At 40.9% G+C, this 24,316-nt stretch overlaps 1 protein-coding gene across 3 annotated transcripts in view; it reads left to right on the top strand.

Annotated features, from left to right (window-relative positions):
- The first annotated feature begins 3,600 nt into the window (after positions 1–3,600).
- FNBP4 (formin binding protein 4) overlaps positions 3,601–24,316 on the top strand; it is a 43,588-nt gene continuing 22,872 nt past the window's right edge. The window contains exons 1-9 of one of the 3 annotated variants that reach the window (XM_011286846.4): positions 3,601–3,904; positions 4,993–5,085; positions 10,997–11,133; positions 11,479–11,665; positions 13,908–14,055; positions 14,181–14,301; positions 17,798–18,139; positions 19,287–19,497; positions 22,823–22,944. In XM_011286846.4, the coding sequence (XP_011285148.1) occupies positions 3,676–3,904; positions 4,993–5,085; positions 10,997–11,133; positions 11,479–11,665; positions 13,908–14,055; positions 14,181–14,301; positions 17,798–18,139; positions 19,287–19,497; positions 22,823–22,944 (1,590 nt within the window). In that variant the 5' untranslated portion in view covers positions 3,601–3,675. Of the gene's footprint in view, positions 3,911–4,126; positions 4,331–4,992; positions 5,086–10,996; positions 11,134–11,478; positions 11,666–13,907; positions 14,056–14,180; positions 14,302–17,797; positions 18,140–19,286; positions 19,498–22,822; positions 22,945–24,316 lie in introns of those variants that run through there. The other 2 variants (XM_011286845.3, XM_045039281.1) reach the window with 2 other exon arrangements.

Genomic DNA, 24,316 nt, shown 5'->3' with positions numbered 1-24,316 from the left:
ACTCATTCTCTCTCTCTCTCTGTCTCTGTCTCAAATAAACATTAGGGGCACCTGGGTGGCTCAGTCAGTTGAGCGTCTGACTCCAGCTTAGGTCATGATCTCATGGTCCATGAATTCAAGCCCCTCATTGGGCTCCGTGCTGACAGCTCAGGGCCTGGAGCCTGCTTCGGATTCTTTGTCTCCCTCTCTCTCTGCCCCTCTGCCATTCGCACTCTGTCTCTCTCTGCCTCTCAAAAATAAAGAAAGGTAATTTAAAAAAAAAACTTTTTTAAATAAATAAATAAACATTAAAAAAACAAAAAACTTTAAGGGGCTCCTGGGTGGCTCAGTAAGTTAAGCATCTGACTTCAGCTCAGGTCATGATCTCACAGTTTGCAAGTTTGAGCCCTGCATTGGGTTCTGTGCTGACAGCTCAGAGCCTGGAACCTGCTTCACACTCTGTATCTCCCTCTCTCCCTCCCTAGCTTGTACTCTGTCTCTCAATCAATTAATAAATCAATCAAACTTTAAAAATAATTATAATAAAATAAACAAATAAAAATAAAATAAAAGGTCTGATATAGCTATAATTTGCCTACTCCTGGTTCAGATCCCTAACACCTTCTATGAGGGCAATAACAGCAGACTATGTCTCCTTCAAAAGCCAGTGGTTCTCAACCCTGGCTAAGCATTAGAATATTATAAAGAGTTTTTTAAAAAATAATTCATAGGGGTGCCCGACTGCCTTAGTCAGAGGAGCATGCAACTCTTGATCTCAGGGTCATGAGTTAGAGCCGCACGATGGGTGTAGAGATTATTATAAATACATACATACATACACACACACACACAGACAGACAGACAGACAGACAGACATAATTGATATTGGGATGCCTGACTGGCTGGCTCAGTCAGTAGAACATGCAGCTCTTGATCTTGGGGTCCACGCTGGGCATACAGCTTACTTGAAAAGAAAATTTGATATGTATGGGTGGGCACCTGGGTGGCTCAGTCAGTTAAGCATCAGACTTTGGCTCAGGTCATGATCTCACAGTTTGGGCGTTGAGTCCCTCGTCGGGCTCTCTGCTGTCAGTGAGGGGCTGCTTTGGATCCTCTGTCCCTCCCTCTCCTTCCACCCCTCCCCCGTTGGTTCTCTCTCTCCCTCTCTCTTTCTTTCAAAAATAAATAAATAAACTTTAAAAATTCTTTCAAATAAATGCATATTTAAAAAAAAATTTTTTAACGTTTATTTATTTTTGAGACAGAGAGAGACAGAGCATGAACGGGGGAGGGTCAGAAAGAGAGGGAGACACAGAATCTGAAACAGGCTCCAGGCTCTGAGCAGTCAGCCCAGAGCCCGACGTGGGGCTCGAACTCACGGACCGCAAGATCATGACCTGAGCCGAAGTCGGATGCTTAACCGACTGAGCCACCCAGGTGCCCCAATAAATGCATATTTGAAAAAAAAAATTGATATGAGCTCTGTACTCCCACCCCCAATCCAACTGATTCCGATTTTTATATTGCTTTAGCGCTATCCAGATGGTTTCATGAACAGACAGCGTTGAGAACCATGGTTATAAATATTACAGTTATTTCAGTCACCTCCAGAAATATAAGTTCCCCAAGAAAAAAACCTTTCCCATTTCTGTACACTGTAATTTAGCTCATAATCTCAACTTGGTTCCAGCCAGTTTTATAATAGGATCTAGATTTTTGTATAAAGGCTTATTAATAATAATAGCTACCATATAACGATTGCTTATTTTGTTCTTTGTACAAGGCAAAGATCTTAAAACTATGTTCTAATTTAAACTTCACGACTACCCTAAGAATACTGTTACTAGCACATTGTATAGCTGCTGAAACAAAATTTAGGGTTGTTAAGAAACTTATCCTGGGTGCCTGGGTGGCTCAGTCGGTTAAGCATCCAACTTTGGCTCAGATCATGATCTCACAGTTAGTGAGTTCTAGTGCCACATTGGGCTCTGTGCTGACAGCTCAGAGCCTGGAGCCTGCTTTGGATTCTGTCTCCCTCTCTCTCTCCCTCCCCCGCTTATGACCTGTCTTTCTCTCTCAAAACAAACACTAAAAAAGTAAAAAGAAACTTATCCAAGTAACCACATCTGGAAGGTGCAGAGGGTGAGTTTTCGAACCAAGATGTTTGGCTTCAGAACTCCTATGCACAACTACTATATTTCAATGCCCCTTCCCTAAGAAATGTCAGAAAACTGATAATAGCTTCAAAGCAGCAAATTATCCTGTTTCTAGCTGCTAATTTTTCAGAAATTTGGGGAGTCTAATCTCAGGACACTAATCCAGATATTTCTCCTATAGGAAGAAAGAATTCTTGCTACTTATTTCAAGTTTGTACATGTTTACGTACTATATTCATTAAAAAAATTGAGTGCTTATGTTCCAGAAAGTTCGTTTCGTAAACAGGGAACAAACTGGATGAGTCACGGTTTTCACCGCTTTTATATCCAAATACTGGCTGGCTCAGTCAGAAGAGCCTGTGACCCTTGACCACAAGGTCATGAGTTCAAGTCCCATGTCGGCTGTAGAAATTATATAAAAAAAAAAAAAAAATTGGCTGTACCTGGCTGTCTCAGTCAGTAGAGCATAGCCATATTGATGTGAGGGTGGTAAGTTCCAGGCCCATGTTAGGTGTAGAGATTACTTAAAAATAAAATCTTTAAAAAAAATTTTGAGGGGTTATCTATACATTAGGGGTTATCTACCATACAAAGTTGTGGTGAGAAAATACAATTTTACGTGTAAAGCGCTTAGGCAGTGAGTGCCTCACACACAGTTAAGTGTCACACACAGTTAAGTGCTCAGTGAACGTTAGTTTACGGAATCTCGAGTAAACTAGGTCTTGAGTAATGGAGAATTTCCCATTGCCATGCTGTATTCCAGCTAGCGTCCAAGTGGCTGGCTCCAGAGGAGGGAAGAAGGGGAGAGGGAGGGGAGAGTGCTAAAGGACGATGAAGCAGGTTGAGGATACCAATGGGCCAGATTGGGAAAGATGTAAACCATCGCAACAATTTAGGACTTTCCCTCTTATGAAGTACAATGTCTAGTGTGATTTTTTTCCAGCTGGTAAGTAACCCAATGAGACATCAGATTTGTGCTCTAAGAAAACACTTACAAAAGCACAAAAGACCCACTATTTTATTCAGTGTTCAATACTATAGCCCAAGTAACCCACAATAATCAGGACGAAACTCGGAAGGACTCGGAAAGCACGGCAACCTCCCAAGGCACACACACAAAAAAACAACCAACCGCATGCAGAGAATAGGGACAAGATGGAGGACAAGGGGCATAAAGAAAAGACTCCGCAAAAGACGCATGGGTGGAGTTCGTAATGGGAAGTCGTTCTAACTCAGGCTCTTCCGCGCTATTGGCTTGACTCTCACTCTTTTTCCTTTTCCACTGGCTACTGGCTCCTTCAATGGATCAAAACAGCCAATCGCCTAGCACCGTGGGTAAAGCCCGCCCTGCCTCCCTGGAAGGAGGAGCCAGAATACCGTACAGGACCCAGGGCGCTTGCGCGGGCGCCCGCTCCGCCGGTTAAAAGCAGATTCTCTGAGGAGGCGGTGTCGCGGTGTATGAATATTGATTACGCAGCGCCGCGCTGAGCGCCCGCCCCTCTCGGCTGCCCGACGCTCGCGGCTCGCGCTCAGGCTCGCGATGGGGAAGAAGTCCCGGGCGGTACCCGGCCGCAGGCCTATTCTGCAGCTCTCTCCGCCGGGTCCCCGTAGCAGCACCCCGGGAAGGGACCCGGAGCCGGAACCCGACACGGAGCCGGATTCGACGGCGGCGGCGCCCAGCCAGCCAGCTCCGGCGGCGCCACCGACGACGACGACGACGACCACGGTGACTACTGCCGCCGCGGCCCCAGACGACTCGCCTTCAGAAGGTAAAGGTGCGCGAGGGAACTCCGGCACCTAGGTGGGGCTTCCGAAACTCGAGCTCGGGGCTTGCGGCCTAGGGCAGGGCCCTGGGAGGAAGAGAAACCCGGGCGGGTGGGCTTGCTCCGCATCCGAGGCCTGCTGCGTGGGTCCCGAGGGGAGGACCGATGTGGGCCCCAAAGGCGGCGGAAGGGGCCGGCGGCGCCGCGCGCGTCGGCCCACCCGCCCGCACGAGGGGCGCCATCTCTGGTGCAGGGGTTGGCCTGGCCTCCCGAGTCTCCTCAGCGTCGGCGCTCGGGTTTGCATAACTTCAGGGGATATTTGTTGGAGTCCGGGCTTCGCTTCCGAGGCCTGGAGATAGGAAACCTGCCCTTTTCTACACGTCCTGTGCTTTTACCTTCGTTTTTGTTGAAACTGAGAGGGACCCTTTAGAAGTGAGTACACCCATTTTATTATGCCAGCCAAAGCGAACGTCACTCCAAATGGGTAGGTAACCCCAAAATTCCTGCAGAAGTGGCGCTTGTGGGCCCCAAGTACTTGTTGGTTTCTCCCCGGAATGGTTCTTGGAACTGTTCAGCGCGCTGCTACGGGGCCAGACGCCCGAGATGCCGGGACCTTTTCAGGCGCTAAAATATCCCCTTGGTAGTTACTGTAGGGGGGGAAAATGCTATGGCTAGCCTTGCTTATTTTTATTTTATTTTATTTTATTTTATTTTATTTTATTTTATTTTATTTTATTTTATTTTTTAAATATAACTTAAATCGGTTTCCATTGGCTATGCTTGTTTAAAGGCCCAGTGGTATCCCTGAGAAGATTTGTTCTGTGTCTGTGTATTTTTAAAATTTTGAATGACTTAAGGTGTACTTTTATGTACCATCATCGTGTCCTTAAAGTCGCTAGTCACGTGGAAGAGTCTAGCTCTGCTTGTTTATCATCTCCCAGTTATTTGGGTCAGTGATGGATTTACACACCCTGTTTTCAGGTTGGTGAAATTGAGATTTGAAAGGTCAAATCAAAGATTGTTTTGTCACCTGTAGTGTTTGCTCTGGTCCACCGTCTAACTGTAGTTTTCTTTTGTACCTTTTTAAAATCCAGATGAACAGGAAGTGGTGGTGGAGGTTCCCAGAGTTCAGAATCCTTCCAAACCACCAGTCATGACCACCAGACCTACAGCCGTTAAAGCAACAGGTACACTTTTTTTTTCATCTTTTCTACAAGGTCTTTCATTAGGGTCAGATTGGGTTTGTATATATTTTGTTGAATGCTTCGGTGCTGCTTACATTTCTCCCGTAAAATGGAAATTTAACATTTTTGAAAATAAAGTAAATTTTTGTATGTGATGGCTTGCTGGTAAATACACATAAACCAAAGTAAGGTTTGTTGTTGCTTTTTTTTCTGTAGCCAAAATACCTTTTACTATTTTTCTTCTAATCCTAGTTTGTAATTTTCTGGCTCCCCCACTAGCTTGATGTTCTTTAGGGATACCAAGGATGTCTTTCATTCTGTGCATTTCTTTTCCAGCACTATGCTTTGGTTGGTACCTAGCAAATGTTTGTGGAGCTGAAAATTGCTCTTAATAAATATTTTTTAGGGGCACTTGGCTGGCTCAGTCAGTAGAGCCTGTGACTCTTTTTTTTCTTTTTTTCTTTTTTTTTAATATTTGTTTACCCTTAGAGAGGGAGAACACGAGCAGGGACGGGGCAGAGAGGGAGACACAGAATCCAAAGCAGGCTCCAGGCTCTGAGCTGTCAGCACAGAGTCCGATGTGGGACTTGAACTCACGAACTATGAGATGATGACCGGAACCAAAGTCAGACACTTAACCAGCTGAGCCCCCCAGGCGCCCCAGAGGGTGTGAGTCTTGATCTCAGTGTTGTGAGTTTGAGCCAGACCTTGGTTATAGATATTACTTAAAAGAATAAAGTCTTAAAAATAATTATTAAGTGTGAAGGAATATTTGCAACAGTGGTTTTGTAGATAAACCTGGTCTCAAATTGGCACTCCAGCATTAATGCTAATACCTTGGGAGTGCATTCATCCATAAAACAAATCTTATGGGAGGGCACCTGGGTGGCGCAGTTGGTTAAGTGTCCCAAGACTTGGTTTCCGTTCAGGTCATGATCTGGGGGGTCATGGGATCAAACCCGGGGTCAGGCTCTGTGCTGACAGCTTGGAACCTGCTTGGGATTTTCTCTTTCCCTCACTCTGCCCCTCCCCTGCTCGCTCGCTCTCTGTCTCTCTGTCTCTCTCTGTCTCTCTCAAAATAAATATTAAAAATAATTTCTTTTTCTGAATCAGCCAGCCCTAAGTTGTTTTGAAGATTAAATTGAACAGGGTACATAAAGTTCAAATACACAGCAAGTGCCAAGAATGTTAGTTTTTGCTAGTCTTTATATATCTTGAAAGATTAAAATATGTTTTGATACTAAATTTTTTTTTAAGTTTATTTTTTGGGGGAGAGAGAATCCCAGGCAGGCTCCATGCCAACGGCACAGAGCCCAACACGGAGTTTGAACCCACAAACTGTGAGATCATGACCTGAGTTGGATGCTTAACCAACTGAGCCACACAGGCACCCCTTGATACTAAATATTTTATAATTGGTAATAATTTTATTCTTTCAGTTTGGAGTTCTGTCCAGACATGACACCTGAGATAATAGAAGTTTGTTCTCCTTTCCTCCCAGTTGCCATGTAAAAAAAATAGGGTCGTTTAGAAAAGCTAAAACTTGGTTGTAAGAGAAATTTCAGAACTAGGAAATACCATTTTATATTTGTAAACTATGTTATTTTGAGTTTTCTATGATGAATAGAAATTTAATGTTCCAAGAAGAAATTTCTTGAATTGCTCTGTCAGCATTTCAGCCCTTCATGTGCCTTGTGAATAGAACTATTTTCATTCTGTCCAACTTCATCCTGAAACATAAGGTATCTGCTTTATTCAGTTCTTAACCTGCCAGTTGTGATACTCAGGAAAAATGTGTCAAACAAAACCCAAAGTGAAACCATTTTCTATTATTTATATGGCTTCTATAGCTATTAGAGTAGATACTCAAGAATTTTCCTTTTTTTTTTAGATGATTTTAAAGAATTTTACCTTTATCACTAGAAACATGCCAGATTTCTTTCCACAGAAATGAAGTATAAATCTTAAGTTGTTAAAGTATGTTTTCATAATACAGTAGAGCACCTTGGTGGCTCAGTTGGTTGGTCAAGCCTTCAACTCTTGATTTTGGCTCAGGTCATGCCCCCCCATCGGGTTCTGTGCTGACAGGGCAGAGCCTGCTTCGGATTCTCTCTCTCTGCTCCTCCCCTATACTGATCACGAGAGTTCTCTCTTAAAATAAATAAACTTAAATAATACAGTACAGCAAGCATAGCTAATATTTTCATGCAGAATATTATGGTAATATGCATATGAAATTAAGAAAAATTCAGGGGCGCCTGGGTGGCTCAGTCGGTTGGGCGTGCGACTTCGGCTCAGGTCATGATCTCGCGGTCTGTGGGTTCGAGCCCTGCGCCGGGCTCTGTGCTGACAGCTCAGAGCCTGGAGCCTGTTTCGGATTCTGTGTCACCCTCTTTCTCTGACCCTCCCCTGTTCATGCTCGCTCTCTGTCTCAAAAATAAATAAATGTTAAAAAAAATTAAAAAAAAATTCAGAGTGAGCTCTGAAGTTAGATCAGTTGACTACTATGATAGTCATTGATATTTCAGCATCATCTAGGAAAGGGTAGTGTAGCTCCACTGATGAGTGTCAGAGTCTGTAAATTGGCTAAAATTCTACACTCAGGTGTGTTTTCCTGGAAGAGGGTCCGTAGTTTTTATTATATTTATTGTTAGTAGTTTTTGTAACCAAAAGGATTGAAACACTGTTCAAACGATGTTTTGAGGCAGTAGTAGACTTATTAGAAAAATAATAGTTACTGTTTGAAGCTTATCAAGTTAAGTTTATACCTAAGAAATAATTTTCTACCTAATGTAGTTGATTTGCACTATAAATTGTGTGGCACCATCCATTAAAGGTAAGCCTATTGAGGTTTCAGCAGCCAGCACCCCTTTCAGTAAAAGACTGCTAAGGACTGTGGCTTCAAAGAATGTCCTGGTTTTATTTTATTGTTTTTTTTTTTTTTAAATTTTTTTTTTTTTAATGTTTATTTATTTTGAGATAGAGACAGAGCATGAACAGGGGAGGGGCAGAGAGAGAGGGAGACACAGAATCTGAAACAGGCTCCAGGCTCTGAGCTGTCAGCACAGAGCCGGAAGCAGGGCTCGAACTCACGGACTGTGAGATCATGACCTGAGCTGAAGTTGGACACGTAACCAACCAAGCCACCCAGGCGCCCCAAGAATGTCCTGGTTTTAAATAGCTGTATCATCTCAATAGTAGTCTGGGTTATGGTCCTATGAAGCTTTTGTTTATTTTTTTTAAGATTAAGCAAGTTAATATTAGGACTTTATTTTCAGTATCAGCTCTAAATTCATTCCTGTTCCTTATCATTGATGGACTAAATTTTCATAGGTGTGATTAGAACTTAACATGCATCTCATGGCTTGCTTTTATCTTCCTTTTATTCCTTTAGTGTTTAGTTTTTGTCCCGTTAGCATTTTTGCATGTAATCCTGTAATCTGATTAATCATAAATTAATATTGCATCAGGTTCCATGCTGTAATTTGTTTTGCCAGTCCCCTATTTGAGAGTATTTGAGTTGTTTACAGCTTTCATTATTTAAATAAAGTTGCCAGAAGCTTTGTGTGAAATTATTTTTTAGTTATTCCTTGGGGTTGTATTCTCAAAGATGGGATTATCTATCTTAAAGAAACTTGGAGTTTTGTGGCTTTTGGTATGTGTTACCAGATTATTCTTAAGAAATAACCAATTTAGGGGCGCCTGGGTGGCTCAGTCGGTTAAGCGTCCAACCTCGGCTCAGGTCATGATCTCACAGTTTGAGTTCGAACCCTGTGTCAAGCTCCATGCTGACAGCTCAGAGCCTGGAGCCTGTTTCAGATTCTGTGTCTTCCTCTCTCTCTGCCCCTCCCCCACTCGTGCTCTATCTCCGTCTCTCAAAAAGAAATAAATGTTAAAAAAGAAATAATAATTTATGGGGGCTCTTGAATGGCTCAGTTGGCTGAACATCTGACTTGATTTTTGTTTCGGTCTTGATCCCAGGGTCCTGGGATGGAGCCCTGTGTCGAGCTCTGTGCTGAGCTTGTGGCCTACTTACGATTCCCTCTCTTTTCCTCTGCCCCTCTCCCCTGCTCATTCTCCCTTTCTCACTTAAAAAAAAAAAAAAACAAAAAACCTTTTTAGGGCATCTGGGTGGCTCAGTCAGTTAAGCGTCTGACTTCAGCTCAGGTCATGATCTCACAGCTTGTGGGTTTGAGCCCCGCATTGAGCTGTGTGCTGACAGCTCAGAGCCTGCTTAGGATTTTGTTTCCCTCTCTCTCTGCCCCTTCCCCACTCACACTCTGTCTCTTTCTCAAAAAGTAAATAAACATTAAAAAAAATCTTTCTAGTCAGCTTTGAATATTTTAGAAATTTGGGGTGCCTGGGTGTCTCAATCGGTTAAGTGTCTGACTCTTGATCTCAGCTCAGGTCATGATCTCACAGTTCGTGAATTTGACCCCCAAGCTCTGCATCTAGCACTGCAGTGATGGTGCAGAGCCTGCTTGGGATTCTGTCTCCTCCTCTCTGTCCTTCCCTACTTGTGCTGTCTCTTGTGTGCACTCTGTGTCTCTCTCAAAATAAATAAATAAACTTAAAATTTTTAAATTGGTATTTAGTGCAAGAACTTTACCTGTATGCTAAAGATAACGAAGGCAAGATTGATAGTACTAAAACAATGAATGTGAACCCCTATGATAAATGAAGCAACCTAATGTTTATTTTTAGGTGATCTCATGAATTCATTTGTGGAATTATGATACAACTAGATTTTACTTCCTGATAAATCTGTTCATTTACCAAATATTTACAGAGAACATAGGCTGTTGCCAGACCCTGGGAAATTTAGTCTTAGGGATAGCTGAAGAGTTGGCTGGAGTTTAACATTTAATGTATCTGTTACAATAAAATTAGATGTAAAAAGAGAATATATACTTAATTAAAATTTTTTTTAATGTTTATTTCTGAGACAGACAGAGCATGAGTGGGGAAGGGGCAGAGAGAGAGGGAGACACAGAATCTCAAGCAGGCTCCAGGCTTCTGGCTATCAGCACAGAGCCCGATGTGGGGCTCAAACTCACAAACCGTGAGATCATGACCTGAGCCAAAGTTGGTCGCTCAACGGACTGAGCCACCCAGGCGCCCCTATGCTTGCTTAATTTTAACATTAGAGTGGCCACAGGTCATACAGAGGGAAATGGCATACATAGCAGCATTACAGGAGCTATATCTGATACCTCTCAAGTTTGAGGAAGACATTGAAGATTGGTTCTGGCTGGGTTTTTGTTTGTTTGTTTTGGTTCTAGCACTTTGATTTCCATTATAATTAGTCCCTTCTTGTTTGAGGAAAAATTGGAAAAGATTTTTAGCTTTGAAAATCTGTTTCATCTATTAAACCCTAATCGGCTTTGTTGTTTCAGATGGACACATAAATCAACAAATTCCTTTTTTTTTTTAATGTTTGTTTATTTTTGATAGAGAACATGTACAAGCAGGGGAGGTGCAGAGAGAGAGGGAGACAGAATCCCAAGCAGGCTCCGAGCTGTCAGCGCAGAGCCCAATGTGGGGCTCAGTCCCATGAACCACAAGATCGTGACCTCAGCCGAAATCAAGAGTTGGAAACTTAACCAACTGAGCCACCCAGGCACCCCTACGAATTCTAAAATCAGGATTTACTCTGTGCTATTTTGAAAGAGGATGAGGTTGATCGATTGTGTATTTTGAGAAGGATGTCAAGTAGCTATGTGGATGGTTTTATTAGCTCTAAATGCATATTATAATTTCTATCTCTGTGGTAGTTAAGTGATGACTCATTTTGAGGCTGTGTTCTAATCTGTAAGTAAACTAATTGTAAACTCTGACTGAAGAACAAGGTCATATTTTTCTTCCTAGAGCATACTGGCATTGTTGTCACTAACATTTACCATTTTCTTTCTAGGAGGTCTGTGCTTGCTTGGTGCATATGCGGACAGTGATGATGATGAGAGTGATGTTTCAGAAAAACCAGCACAGTCCAAAGAGACAAATGGAAACCAGTCAACCGATATTGATAGTACATTGGCCAACTTCTTAGCGGTTAGTGGTGCTTTTGTTTGGCTTTTTTAGCTATTGAAGCCACTTTGGGACCTGGATCTCAAGTGGTTAGCCTGCTTGTCAGTTTCAGTGTTTCCGTCTTCTTTCTCCCCTTCCACATTTCTTCCTTAGTCCCTCCCCATCCCAGTCATCTCTTTTTTGTAAAGGTTGTAAGGAGGAGAAAAATGGAGAATTAAAGTGTTTGGGGATCTTTTACATAATTGGAAATTGAGAGTTTTGATTTAAGCTGAGAATTGATCATATAGAATTTTTTTATGGTGATTGTCGTTTTCTGAGTGTTCTAGTTTTGAGGTTATTAATGCATTTGTTACTATTTCCATACTAAAGGAGATTGATGCTATAACAGCACCTCAGCCTACAGCTCCTGTAGGAGCCTCTGCTCCACCTCCAACTCCACCTAGACCAGAGCCAAAGGAATCAGCAACATCTGCCCTTAGTTCTACCACTTCAAATGGAACAGACTCCACTCAGACAGCAGGGTGGCAGTATGATACTCAGTGTTCACTTGCAGGAGGTAAGTTTGATACTTTGATTTTTTAAAGAAGTCTGAAGTGTAATTTTCAAAGGTGTTCTAGGCATTGAAATTCCCAAGGATGAAAGCCCATATGCTTTAGCAGACTTTTAACCAGTTGCAATTTTATGCCAAGTGAATAATTATAAAGCCATTATTTATTTAATTTACTTGTTTTTTTAATGTTAATTTTAGAGACAGAATATGAGCAGAGGAGGGGCAGAGAGAGGGAGACACAGAATCCGAAGCAGTAAGGCCATTATTTTAAAGGTTCTTTTTTGGGGGCACCTGGGTGGCTCCGTTGGTTAAGTGTCTGAGTTTGGCTCAGGTCACAATGTCATCGTTCATGGTTTTGAGCCCCGTGTTGTCAGTACAGAGCCTGCTTTGGATCCTTTATCTCCCTCACTCTGCCCCTCCCGCTCCCCTCAAAAATAAACACTTAAAAAAACCCAAAAAACTGCAGAATCCTTAAATAATTCTTTGTCTTTTTTTTTTTTAATTTTTCGAAATGCTTATTTATTTTTGAGAGAGAAATAGAATGTGAGTGGGAGAGGGGCAGGGAGAGAGGGAGACACAATCTGAAGCAGGCTCCAGGCTCCCAAGTTGCCAGCACAGAGCCCGACATGGGGCTTGAGCCCACTAACTGTGAGATCATGACCTGAGCTGAAGTTGGACTCTTAACCATCTGAGCCACCCAGGCACCCTTGTCAAACTTTTTTAAGTAATTTGTGCAAAAATGATTTGGGAAGGAGGAGTTAGACCTCCAGGGGACATTTGACTGTGTCTCTAGACATATTTGGTTGTTACACCAAGGGGTGGGGAACTGTTAGTGCATCTAGTGGGTAGAATCCAGGATGCTAAACACTACATGGGACTACCCTCACCACAACAAAGAATTATCCAGCCCAAATGTTAACATTGCTAAAGTTGAGGAACCTTGTGTTAGATTGTTAATAGCTTTAGAGCTGAGTTGGGGTATAAAGTGAGAATTGTGGAGAAATTTATGTTTCCTTTTTTAATTTAAAAAATTTTTTATTTTAATTCCAGTATAGTTAACATACAGTGTCATATTAGTTTCAGGTGTACAGTATAATAATTCAAGATTCTATCCATTATTTTGTGCTCGTCAAAGTGCACTTCTTAATACCTATCACCGATTTCACCCGTTTCCCCTCCTCCCGCACCCTCTAGTAATCATGAGTTTGTTCTCTATAGTTAGTCTTTCTTCATTTGTCTCTCTTTCTTTGCCTTTGCTCATCTGTTTTATTTCTTAAATTCCACATGAGTGAAATATCGTATTTGTCTTTTTCTGACTTACTTTTCTTAGCATTATACTTTCTAGCTCTGTCTGCATTGTTACAAATGGCAAGCTTTCATTCCTTTTTATGGCTGAATACTATTCCATTGTGTATATACCACTTCTTTGTTCATTTATAAATAGGTACTTGGGCTGCTTCCATAATTTGTCTATTGTAGATTATGCTACAATAAACATAGGGGTGCATATATACTTTCAAATTAGTATTTGTGTTCTTTGAATAAATACCAAGTAATGCAATTACTAGATTGTATAGTAGGTTTTTTTTTTTTTAATGTTTATTTATTTTGTGAGAGAGCGGGTACTTGTGCATGTGCTGGTGAGCAGGGAAGGGGCAGAGACAGAAGGAGAGAGAATCCCAAAGTAGGCTCTGCGCTGTGAGCACAGAGCCCGACACAGGGCTCAATCCCATGAACCCATAAGATCATGACCTGAGCCAAAACCAAGTTGGACACAACCAACCAAGCCACCCAGGCACCCCTATTTTTAATATTTTGAGGAACCTCTGTACGGTTTTCCACAATGGCTGCACTGGTTTATATTCCAGCTAACAGCGTGGGGAGGGTTCCTTTTTCTCCACATCCTCACCAATGCTGTTTCTTGTGTTTCTGATTTTAGCCATTCTGACAGGTGTGAGGTGACACCTCATTGTATTTTGACTTGCATTTCCCTGATGATGAGTGATGTTGAGCATCTTTTTCTGTGTCTGTTGGCCATCTGGATGTCGCCTTTGGAAAAATGTCTGTTCATGTCTTGCCCATTTTTATTTGGATTATTTGTTTTTTGCTTGTTGAGTTGAACAAGTTCTTTATATATTTTGGATATTCGCCCTTTATCAGTTATATCATTAATATCTTACTGTATTCAGTAGGTTGTTTTTTAGTTTTGTTGATGAGAAATTTTTGGTTTTTAAAATTTGTCTTCTAGTTGGAATTGAGATGGGAGATTGGCAGGAAGTCTGGGATGAGAACACAGGATGCTATTATTATTGGAACACACAAACAAATGAAGTGACTTGGGAGTTACCCCAGTATCTTGCCACCCAGGTACAGGGATTACAACATTACCAACCCAGGTAAGAATAGACTTACAGAAAAAATTACCTAGGAAGAAGTTAGAGTCTTTGTCTTATTGATAATATTTGCCTTTTGTTTCTCTTACTAAGTGTATATTTATATATATATATATTTTTTTTTTCAGTTCTGTAACAGGTGCTGAAGCTAGTTTTGTGGTTAATACAGATGTGTATACAAAGGAGAAGAACGTTTCTGTTTCCAGTAGTAAAAGTGGACAAGTCATAGCCAAGCGAGAAGTCAAAAAGGTAAGTTACAACATGTCTCATTTGCTTGCTTGCATACTTATTTATTTCTTTATAAATGCTTATTTATTTTTGGCGGGGGGAGGGAAAGAGAGAGGAAAGAATCCCAAGCAGGCTCTTACATGGGGCTCATACCCACAGACTGCGAGATCATGATCTGAGCTGAAATCCAGAATTGGACACTTAAACGACTTAGCCATCCAGATGCCCCTCATTTGCTTATTTTAAATCTAAAGAACTTGACTCTTGCTCTGGCACAGGTATAGAAGCTTTCTGTTAGTATTTTATAACTGGATGTGAAATAGGACAAATGTTTCTTAAAGCTTTATTTGATGTTTATGTTTATGTTTAATATGTAGCCCTTATAACAGTTACCCAGTTCATTGGTTCTTCTGGAGCTTTAGGGTGCTGCAGAGGCTCATTGGGTCATCATGAAAAGGATGTGGGAGCAGCCAAGCAGGCAGGCTTCAGATCTCCTTCTCTAGTTCAGAATAGTTCTGTTTTGGGAACCCACGTGGTTTTTTTGTTTTAAGCCGAAATCTAGTTGGACACTCAACCCACTGAGCCACCCAGGCTCCCCATATCTTGAATTTTTTATTTTTTTTTAATGTTTGTTTATTTTTCAGAGAGACAGAGCATGAGTAAGGGAGGGGCAGAGAGAGGGAGAGATAGAATCCTTAGTGTAGGTAGTTCTGAGCTGTCAGCTCAGAGCCTGACATGGGACTCAAACCCACGAACTGTGACATAATGACCCAAGCCAGAGTCAGACGCTTAACCAACTGAGCTACCCAAGGGCCCCATGTATCTTAAATTTTTAAATGATGGGTTTAAATAGGAGGTATATTAACATATATTTTTAGGGGGTGCCTGGCTGGCTCAGTCGGTATAGTATGCAACTCTTGGTCTCTGGGAAGGGAGTTCAATCCCCATGTTGGTGTGGAGCCTACTTAAAAATACATATATACATACATACATACATACATACATACATACATACATACATACATACTTTTGGAACAATTTGGTGTTTACAACTCCAGGCGGGAGATAGACTATTTTTCTTTTTTTAACGTTTATTTATTTTTGAGACAGAGCACGAACAGGGGAGGGGCAGAAAGAGGGAGACACAGAATCGGAAACAGGCTCCAGGCTCTGAGCGGTCAGCACAGAGCCCGACGCGGGGCTTGAACTCCTGGACCGTGAGATCATGACCTGAGCCGAAGTCGGGTGCTTAACCAACCGAGCCACCCAGGTGCCCCCTATTTTTCTTTTGAGGTGGACTAAATATTATACCAGTGAAGGAAGTGAGCAATATAGGTATAACAACACATTTCACTTTTCTCTTTGTCACTTTCCTAACATACCTCTGAGGTTATGTCATCTTATAAAAGAGGGTAGAGATTTATCCAGTTATGTAACTGACAAAACTTAGATTTTATTTAATTGTTTAAATCTGCTTCTTGCTAACTTGCCTTTTGACTTGGGAGAATAGGTGGAAGGATATGTGTGAATCGCACCCAGAACTAAGTTCTAGTTCAAACACTGCTTTCCTTGTATGGAAAGATCCCAAATGTCCATCGATGGATGAATGGATAAAGATGTGGTAGATATATACAATGTAGTATTACTCGGCAATCAAAAACAATGAAATCTTCCCATTTGCAGCTACAGGGATGGAACTAGAGGGTATTATGCTAAGCACAATCAGCCAGAGAAAGACAAGTATCATATGACTTCACTCATATGAGGAATTTAAGATACAAAACAGATGAACATAAGGGAAGGGAAGGAAAAATAATATAAAAACAGGGAGGGGGACAAAACATATAAGACTTCTTAAAAATTTTTTTTTTACATTTATTTTTGAGAAGCAGAGCACAAGTGGGGGAAGGGCAGAGAGAACGAGACACAGAATCCGAAGGAGGCTCCAGGCTCTGAGCTGTCAGCACAGAGCCCAATGTGGGGCTTAAACCCACAAACCATGAGATGATGACCTGAGCCAAAGTCAAGACACTTAACTGACTGAGCCACCCAGGCACCCCAAGAGACTTCTTAAATATGGAGAACAACAGAGTTATTGGAGGGATTGTTTGGGGGGGGGGGGATGGGCTAAATGGGTAATGGGCATTAAGGAATCAACTCCTGAAATCATTGTTACACTATATGCTAACTAACTGGGATGTAAATTCAAAATAAAACAAAAAAAACCATTGCTTTCCTCAAGTAACAATGTTTGCATTTTACACTTGTAAGGAAAATGGTACAAGTATATATACTAGTCTGTTGGCCGTTTGTGGTTTTTAAGAACATCCCATGGTTGGGGTGCCTGGGTGGCTCAGTCATTTAAACATCCAACTCTTGATTTAGGCTCAGGTCATGATCTCACGGTTCATGGGTTGGAGCCCCACATCAGGCTCTGTTCTGACAGTGAGGAGCCTGCTTGGGATTCTCTTTCCCTCTCTGTCAGCCTCTCCTCTGCTTATACATGCATGTGCTGTCTCTCTTTCTCAAAATAAATAAAAAGGAAGGTTGATAATTTAAAAAAAAATACATATATATATATGTTTATATATATTTATATATCCAGTGATTGAGGGGTGCCTGGGTGGCTCAGTCAGTTGAATGGCCAACTTTTAATTTCTGCTCAGGTCATGATCTCACACTTCGTGGGACTGTGCCTCGCGTTGTGCTTTGTGCTGCCAGTGGGGAGCCTGCTTGGGATTCTCTGTCTCCCCCTCTCTCTGCCCCTTCCCCCCTTTCAAAAATAAACATTAAGAAAATAATATGCACTAAGTGGTGCAGTTGCTCTGGAAAACAGTGTGTGAAGGTTCCTCAAAAAATTAAAATAGATCTACCCTATGACCCAGCAATAGCACTGCTAGGAATTTAGCCAAGGGATACAGGAGTGCTGATGCATAGGGGCACTTGTATCCAATGTTTATAGCAGCACTTTAAACAATAGCCAAATTATGGAAAGAACCTAAATGTCCATCAACTGACAAATGGATAAAGAAGATGTGGTTTATATATACAAGGGAATACTACTTGGCAATGAGAAAGAATGAAATCTGGCCATTTGTAGCAACATGGATGGAACTGGAGAGTATTATGCTAAGTGAAATAAGTCAGGCAGAGAAAGACATACCATGTGTTTTCACTCATGTGGATCCTGAGAAACAGAAGACCATGGGGGGAGGGGAAGGGGGGAAAAGTTACAGAGAGGGAAGGAGGCAAACCGTAAGAGACTCTTAAATACTGAGAACAAACAGGGTTGATGGGGGGGTGGTGAGGGGAAAGTGGGTGATGGGCATTGAGGAGTACACCTGTTGGGATGAGCACTGGGTGTTGTATGGAAACCAGTTTGACAATAAATTATATAAAAAATATGCAGTGATTGAAAAACAGTCATTTTTAACATGAACAATTGTGTGTGTTATATTTATTCCGGTAAAAGTTTTTTTATTTTTTCATTTGAAAAATGAGATTATTTTATTTATAGGAAGTAAATGAAGGAATTCAGGCTCTCTCAAATAGTGAGGAGGAGAAAAAAGGGGTGGCAGCATCACTGCTTGCTCCTTTGCTGCCTGAGGGAATAAAAGAGGAAGAAGAGAGATGGAGAAGAAAAGTAATTTGTAAAGAATCAGAGCCCGTTTGCGAAGTGAAAGAAACCAGTACGACAGCAGAAGAAGCAGCAACAATAATAAAGCCACAGGAAATTACATTAGACAACATGGAAGATCCTTCTCAGGAGGATCTTTGCAGTGTTGTTCAATCTGGAGAAAGTGAAGAGGAAGAGGAACAAGATACCCTTGAATTGGAGCTGGTTTTGGAAAGAAAAAAAGTAAGTTTTTGTTAAGTACATTTTTCCCCCTATTACTATCACACTCTGGGGTCATTGTGCTCTGTTCACAGCCATTACCGGGATTTTGTTTTTCTCAACCTTTTGTCTACATATGTTTAAGCTGATGCAATAAAAACCTTAACTATCGAGTTACAGTTCTTTTGGTTCCTGATGATGCTTTTGATAGTTGACTAATAAAGACTGACTTGCTCTGATTTAATGATAGCTAGATACAGTGAGGAATGACTATCTTTGATTTAGATTCTTAACAAATGAGCATAGTAGATTCTTAGTGATAACTTGGTTTTTAAATTAAAGTACAGGTTGACTTCCAGTGATCACCTATGGCGTTATTTAAATAGTTAAATGGGTCTTGTAAGATAATAGATTAAGAGAAACTCATAATTTCATGTGCTTCCTTTCAAAAAAGATGGTCCTCAGGAAATTTTCTTGATTGAGAAGTTGATTTTTACAATTTTCTGCCCTGATTTTTCTTTTTCTTTCTCTTTTTCTTTCTCTTTTTCTTTTTTTTTTAATGTTTATTTTTGAGAGAGTGTGAGTGAGCCAGGTAGAGGCAGAGAGAGAGAAGGAGAGGGAGAGAATCCCAAGCAGGCTCCATACAGTGCTCATCATGGACCCCCACACGGGTCTTGATCCCACAACCACGAGATCATGATCTAAGCCAAAACCAAGAGTCAGACACTTAACCAACCAAACCACCCAGGTGCCCCCGCCCTGATTTTTCTTGAAACAGTTTTGTCTGCTGTTTGGAGTATGAATCAAAAATGTAACAGGTGTTATAACAGCAATGTCTCCTTTAAGCTTTTCCACTTTTGAAAAATTTAAAGCTATCAGGGACAAGCTACGTTAGACTCTATCTATTGTGTTCATGTACTAGAAACTTTGTCTCAGTGAATCTCTAGAACCTTTTCCCTTTCAAATTGGTATTTGTTAACTACTTCATGAATAAGTGTTTGCTGAGTAACGAGCATAATGCTTGGCGCTGATGGAAGAAATGTATTAAATACTTCTGTCCTCAAAGGATTTTAATTCTGATAATGCACAGTTATCATTCTTGGTCTCACAGATGCTTAAGTGTTGACGAACAGGTAATAACACTCTAACTTTGTTGTCATGTTCATTGTAGGCAGAGTTACGAGCCTTGGAGGAAGGAGATGGTAGTGTGTCAGGGTCTAGTCCATGTTCTGACATCAGCCAGCCAGCGTCTCAAGATGGAATGCGTAGACTTATGTCTAAAAGGGGGAAATGGAAGATGTTTGTTCGAGCTACCAGTCCAGAATCTACCAGCCGGAGTTCTAGCAAAACTGGACGAGAGACTCCAGAAAATGGGGAAACTGGTAATTCGTGTTTTACGTTAAATTTGCAGAGTTGAAAGATACAAAGGGGAAATCCTGAGCCTTGTTTTGTTTTGTTTTGTTTTGTTTTGTTTTGTTTTGTTTTGTGTTTTGTTCCCTTTTCAGCAAGAAGGAGGTAGCACTTGCATCCTTTTATGGAAGTGCTGGAAAGGGAGCTTCCTTTCACTTCTTTAACTGCTCTGTGAAAAGTAGAGAAGTGAAAGGAAGCTCCCTTTCCAGGAGCTTTGGTTGGGGATTCATTACTGATTGGGGACTACCTCTCCCTCAAAAACAGAAAAGCAAGATTCACTCCCTTTTTAAAAATCTTGGTACGGTAACTGCCTTATCTGTATTTTTTTTAAACATTTTATTCATTTATTTTTGAGAGAGAGAGTAGGACAAGCAAGGGAGGGACAAAGAGAGGGAGACACAGAATCTGAAGCAGGCTCCAGGCTCTGAGCTGTTAGCACAGAGCCCAACGTGGGGCTCGAACTCACGAACTGCAAGATCATGACCTGAGCTGAAGTTGGACGCTTAACCCACTGAGCCACCCTGGTGTCCACTGCCTTATCTGTATTAAGTCCATGAGCTCTCATTAGCTCACTGTTTCTGTTTGTAAGCAAGGCAGGCAAGGACTACCTCTGCCAAGCCCAGCCTCCTCTCTGCTCTCTCTCTGGTTTTTTGTTTAGATAGATTAGTCTTTTCATGAGGACCCAACTTATCTCTATTCAGGGTAATGTAGTAGAGACCCTGCTGCATCTTTCCAGTCTGTTAATAGAACAAATATCTTAATCTCCATTTGACCCTGATTCTTTAGTGGAAAATTAGCAGTAAGATTTGAGCACTAGACCTTAGTTTGGTGTACTTAACAAAAGATACTTTTATGGGTTACGGTCAAAATATGATAAATAAACAAAAACACAGTAATAAGTAAATGCAGACATCCTTGTTTGAGATTTTTTTTCAATCATATAGAAGAATATGAAGTGAAAATCTTAAAGTCCCCCTTCATCTTTTCCCGATTTGCATTCCTTACCTCTGAAGTCCATTTTCTGTCCTTTACCTATATCTTTCCAGACCGTTTCCGCTGTATTCGTTTGTGGTTGTGTGTATATGTGTAATCTGTACATGTGCATGTGTAATTTTTGCCATAGATGAGATTAGCTATGTGGATTGTTAAACATACTTAAAGTGTAAAATTACTGTTTTTAACCATCAAGTACATATTTTTATTTTTATTTAACTCTTCTTCATCAGTGGACATTTGAGTTGTGTCCATGTTTCACTTTTAAAAGTAATACTGCAGTTGTATTATTAGGTAATACTAGCAAGCCATTCAAGTGTCCATCCAGGGTAGAATGGATAAATAGTAGTGTGTTCTTGCAATTGAATACTAAGCAACCGTGAAAAAAGGTCAATGGTCTACAGTTAATATGCATTAAAATGAATCTAAGAAACAATAGTGTTGAATTTAAAAAGCTACAGGAGAACGCGTATGTTTGTATTCTCTGTATATAAGTTGGAAAATCGTAAAAAATATTGTGCTTAAAGATCTTTCCATGATGGAAGTAGAGGAAGGCACTTAAACCGTAAGGGTAGAGATCACGTCTGATGTGGATGTGATGGCAGAGGCACTGTGAACTTTAGAAGTGCCTGTGATAGTTTTCCACTAAGCTGGGTTGTGGTTTCTTGAGTGCTCATTTCATTCTTTATATTTATTATATACATACAGTACTTCACAATAAAAATAATGTTGTAATAAACATCTTGGTATATATATCTTTATGCAGATTTTAGTGTTATTATAGTATAGATTCCTAGCGATATGATATTATTAGGTCCAGGGGTATATAGATCCTATCTAATTGCCCTTTGAAATAGGCAAAAGTCTTAGAGCACTAGTAGTGCTTTAAATTGTTAAAGTCTTTTACCTGCCAGCAAATGTAAGATGTCTAATATACAAATGAATTACAAACTGGTAAGTGGGGGGGAGAGATTTGGTTTCAAACAATTTTTTTTTAATTTTTTTTTTTATTTTTACATTTATTTTTGATAGAGCACAAGTGGGGGAGGGGCAGGGAAAGAAGGAGACACAGAATAGGAAGTAGGCTCCAGGCTCTGAGCTGTCAGCACAGAGCCCGACGCGGGGCTCGAACCCACAAACTGTGAGATCATGACCTGAGCTGAAGTCAAACGCCCAACCGACTGAGCCACTCAGGCGCCCCGGTTTCAATTTGAAAACGCAGAAGGAATATTAATAAGAGCAAGGCCAGTATATGATAAGATTAAGTACTTAATATAAACTTTTAGGCCAATAAAGTTATTGAAAGTGATGTTAAATGTCACATTATTCTTTACATCAAAGATTAACCAGAGTCAAGAAAAAGTATTTAAATTTAGTTATTTCTTAAATCACTTGATAGCCTCATGACAGAATGATTTATATCGTACATGCGGACTAGTTTGATAAGCACACATCTAGGTGGTAAGCAAACATAACAGAGAGGTGGTAAGCAAACATAACAGTTCGTGTCTTTTACTCCATTTAAGTTGATGGTAAACCTGTTCTCTTTCGAAGTTTCTCAAAGAGACATCACCAAGCAGAAGAGTAGTTTGGTCCGATATAGATTGTCTACAGGTCTTAACCAGTTTACAAAGGAGTTTATCAGGTAGTTTAAAATTAATGCTGCTGTGATAGTGAAACCCTTTTTTTCAAAACTCATATTGTGAAGAACCTTTATGTATCCCAGGTTTGATAACCTAGCTTTTATAAGTAATTGAAGTAATGGTATCGTGGAATAGATTAAATTTTTTTTTTCTTTCAACGTTTTTATTTATTTTTGGGACAGAGAGAGACAGAGCATGAATGGGAGAGGGGCAGAGAGAGAGGGAGACGCAGAATCGGAAACAGGCTCCAGGCTCTGAGCCATCAGCCCAGAGCCTGACGCGGGGCTCGAACTCACGGACCGTGAGATCGTGACCTGGCTGAAGTCGGACGCTTAACCCACTGCGCCACCCAGGCGCCCCCTCCTGGAATAGATTAGAAAAGATAAATAGATGAATGTGAACGGGAAACTAAAGACTACAGGGTAATGTGGTAAAACAGATTGTTATTTATAGACATTTTAAGAGAGGGGATTATAGAGGATAAGGTTTTTTGGCTTTTTAAAGACAGGTAGATAAGTCATTACGGTTTATTTAATAAAGAAAACAGGCAAAGGAAAAAGAACTAAAATTTTTTTTCAGATATCGCTGCTATAGGAGTAAGAAAAGTGATGTACTATATTAGTATTCCTTTTGAATTAATTTTACATGTTTTCTTTTGTAGTAATTGGTGCTGACACTTCAGAAAAAATAGATGAAAATTCAGACAAAGAGATGGAAGTCGAAGAATCTCCAGAGAAGATAAAAGTACCAACAGCACCTAAAGAAGAAGAACAAGATTTGAAAGTATGTATTTAACATGGCTTGACAAATTTTTAAAAAAATATTTTTAGTGTTTATTTTTGAGAGCGAGAGAGCGTCCAAGAAGAGGAGGGGTAGAGAGCGGGGACAGAGGATCCGAAGTGGGCTCTGTGCTGACAGCAGAGAGCCTGATACAGGGCTCAAACTCATGGACCATGAGATCATGACCTGAGCCAAAGTTGGAGGCTTAACCAACTGAGCCACTCAGGCGCCCTGACAAAAAGATATCTTTAAAGTTTGTTTTTCTTTTGAGAATGGGTGTGTGCATGAGCAGGGGAGGGGCACAGAGGGAGAGAGAATCCCAAGCAGGCTGCACACTGGCAGGGCAGAGCCCAAGGCAGGAGTTGATCCCACAAACTGTGAGATCATGACCTGAACAGAAGTCAGGAGTTGGATGCTTGCTTAACTGATTGAATCACCCAGGCACCCGGACAAATATTTTTAAATTGGGCACCCGTTAAACTACCTTCTTTGTTAGCAAGTACTGAAAGTAATCTTTGCTATCTCCAAATATAAGTCATTTATTTAGTTATGTGAAAAGGTCATATTTCAGGCTGTAACACTGAATTAGAAGACTGACTTGATGTAGAGAAATTACCTAAAAATAAATTCTAAATGCTTTAATTGCTTTCTTTTAAAAGTTATGCCTTCTGGGGCGCCTGTGGCTCAGTCGGTTAAGCATCCAACTTCGGCTCAGGTCATGATGTCACGGTTCGTGGGTTCGAGCCCCGCATCGGGCTCTGTGCTGACAGCTCAGAGCCTGGAGCCTGTTTTGGATTCTGTGTCTCCCTCTGTCTCTGCCCCTCCCCCACTCGCACTCTGTCTCTCTCTGTCTCAAAAATAAATAAACAAAAAAAAACTTAAAAAAAATAAAAGTTATGCCTTCAGGGGCAACTAGGTGGCTCAGTTGGGTAAGTGTTCGACTTCTGCTCAGGTCATGATCTGATGGTTTATGGGTTTCAACCCCACATCAGGTCTTCTGCTGTAAGCACAGAGGCCACTTCAGATTCTCTGTCTCCCTCTCTTTGCCCCACCCATGCGCACGTGCCCATGTTCTCTCCTTCTCTCTCTCATAAATAAATAAACATTAAAATATGAATAAATAAAATTTAAGCCTTCATTGGAAAGCAATAATAGTGTATCAATGTAGGCTCCTGTAGTTTGGAAGTACTGAAGAGACTAAAAGTCACAAATTTAATTTCTGCGTGTACTTCTCTTTACACAAAGGCTAACTCGGTTCCAATTTTATTTCTAGCCTAATGTCAAGAGAATTGGACCATATAAATATGTGGCTATTTAAGGATGGTCTGTTGGAAAAATCACATAGTACATTCTTTTGACTCGAAAGAGTTTATCC

The sequence above is a fragment of the Felis catus genome, chromosome D1 (genome assembly GCF_018350175.1).
Source record: "Felis catus isolate Fca126 chromosome D1, F.catus_Fca126_mat1.0, whole genome shotgun sequence".
Lineage (NCBI taxonomy): Eukaryota > Metazoa > Chordata > Mammalia > Carnivora > Felidae > Felis > Felis catus.
This window is presented reverse-complemented; position numbering and strand designations above follow the sequence as displayed.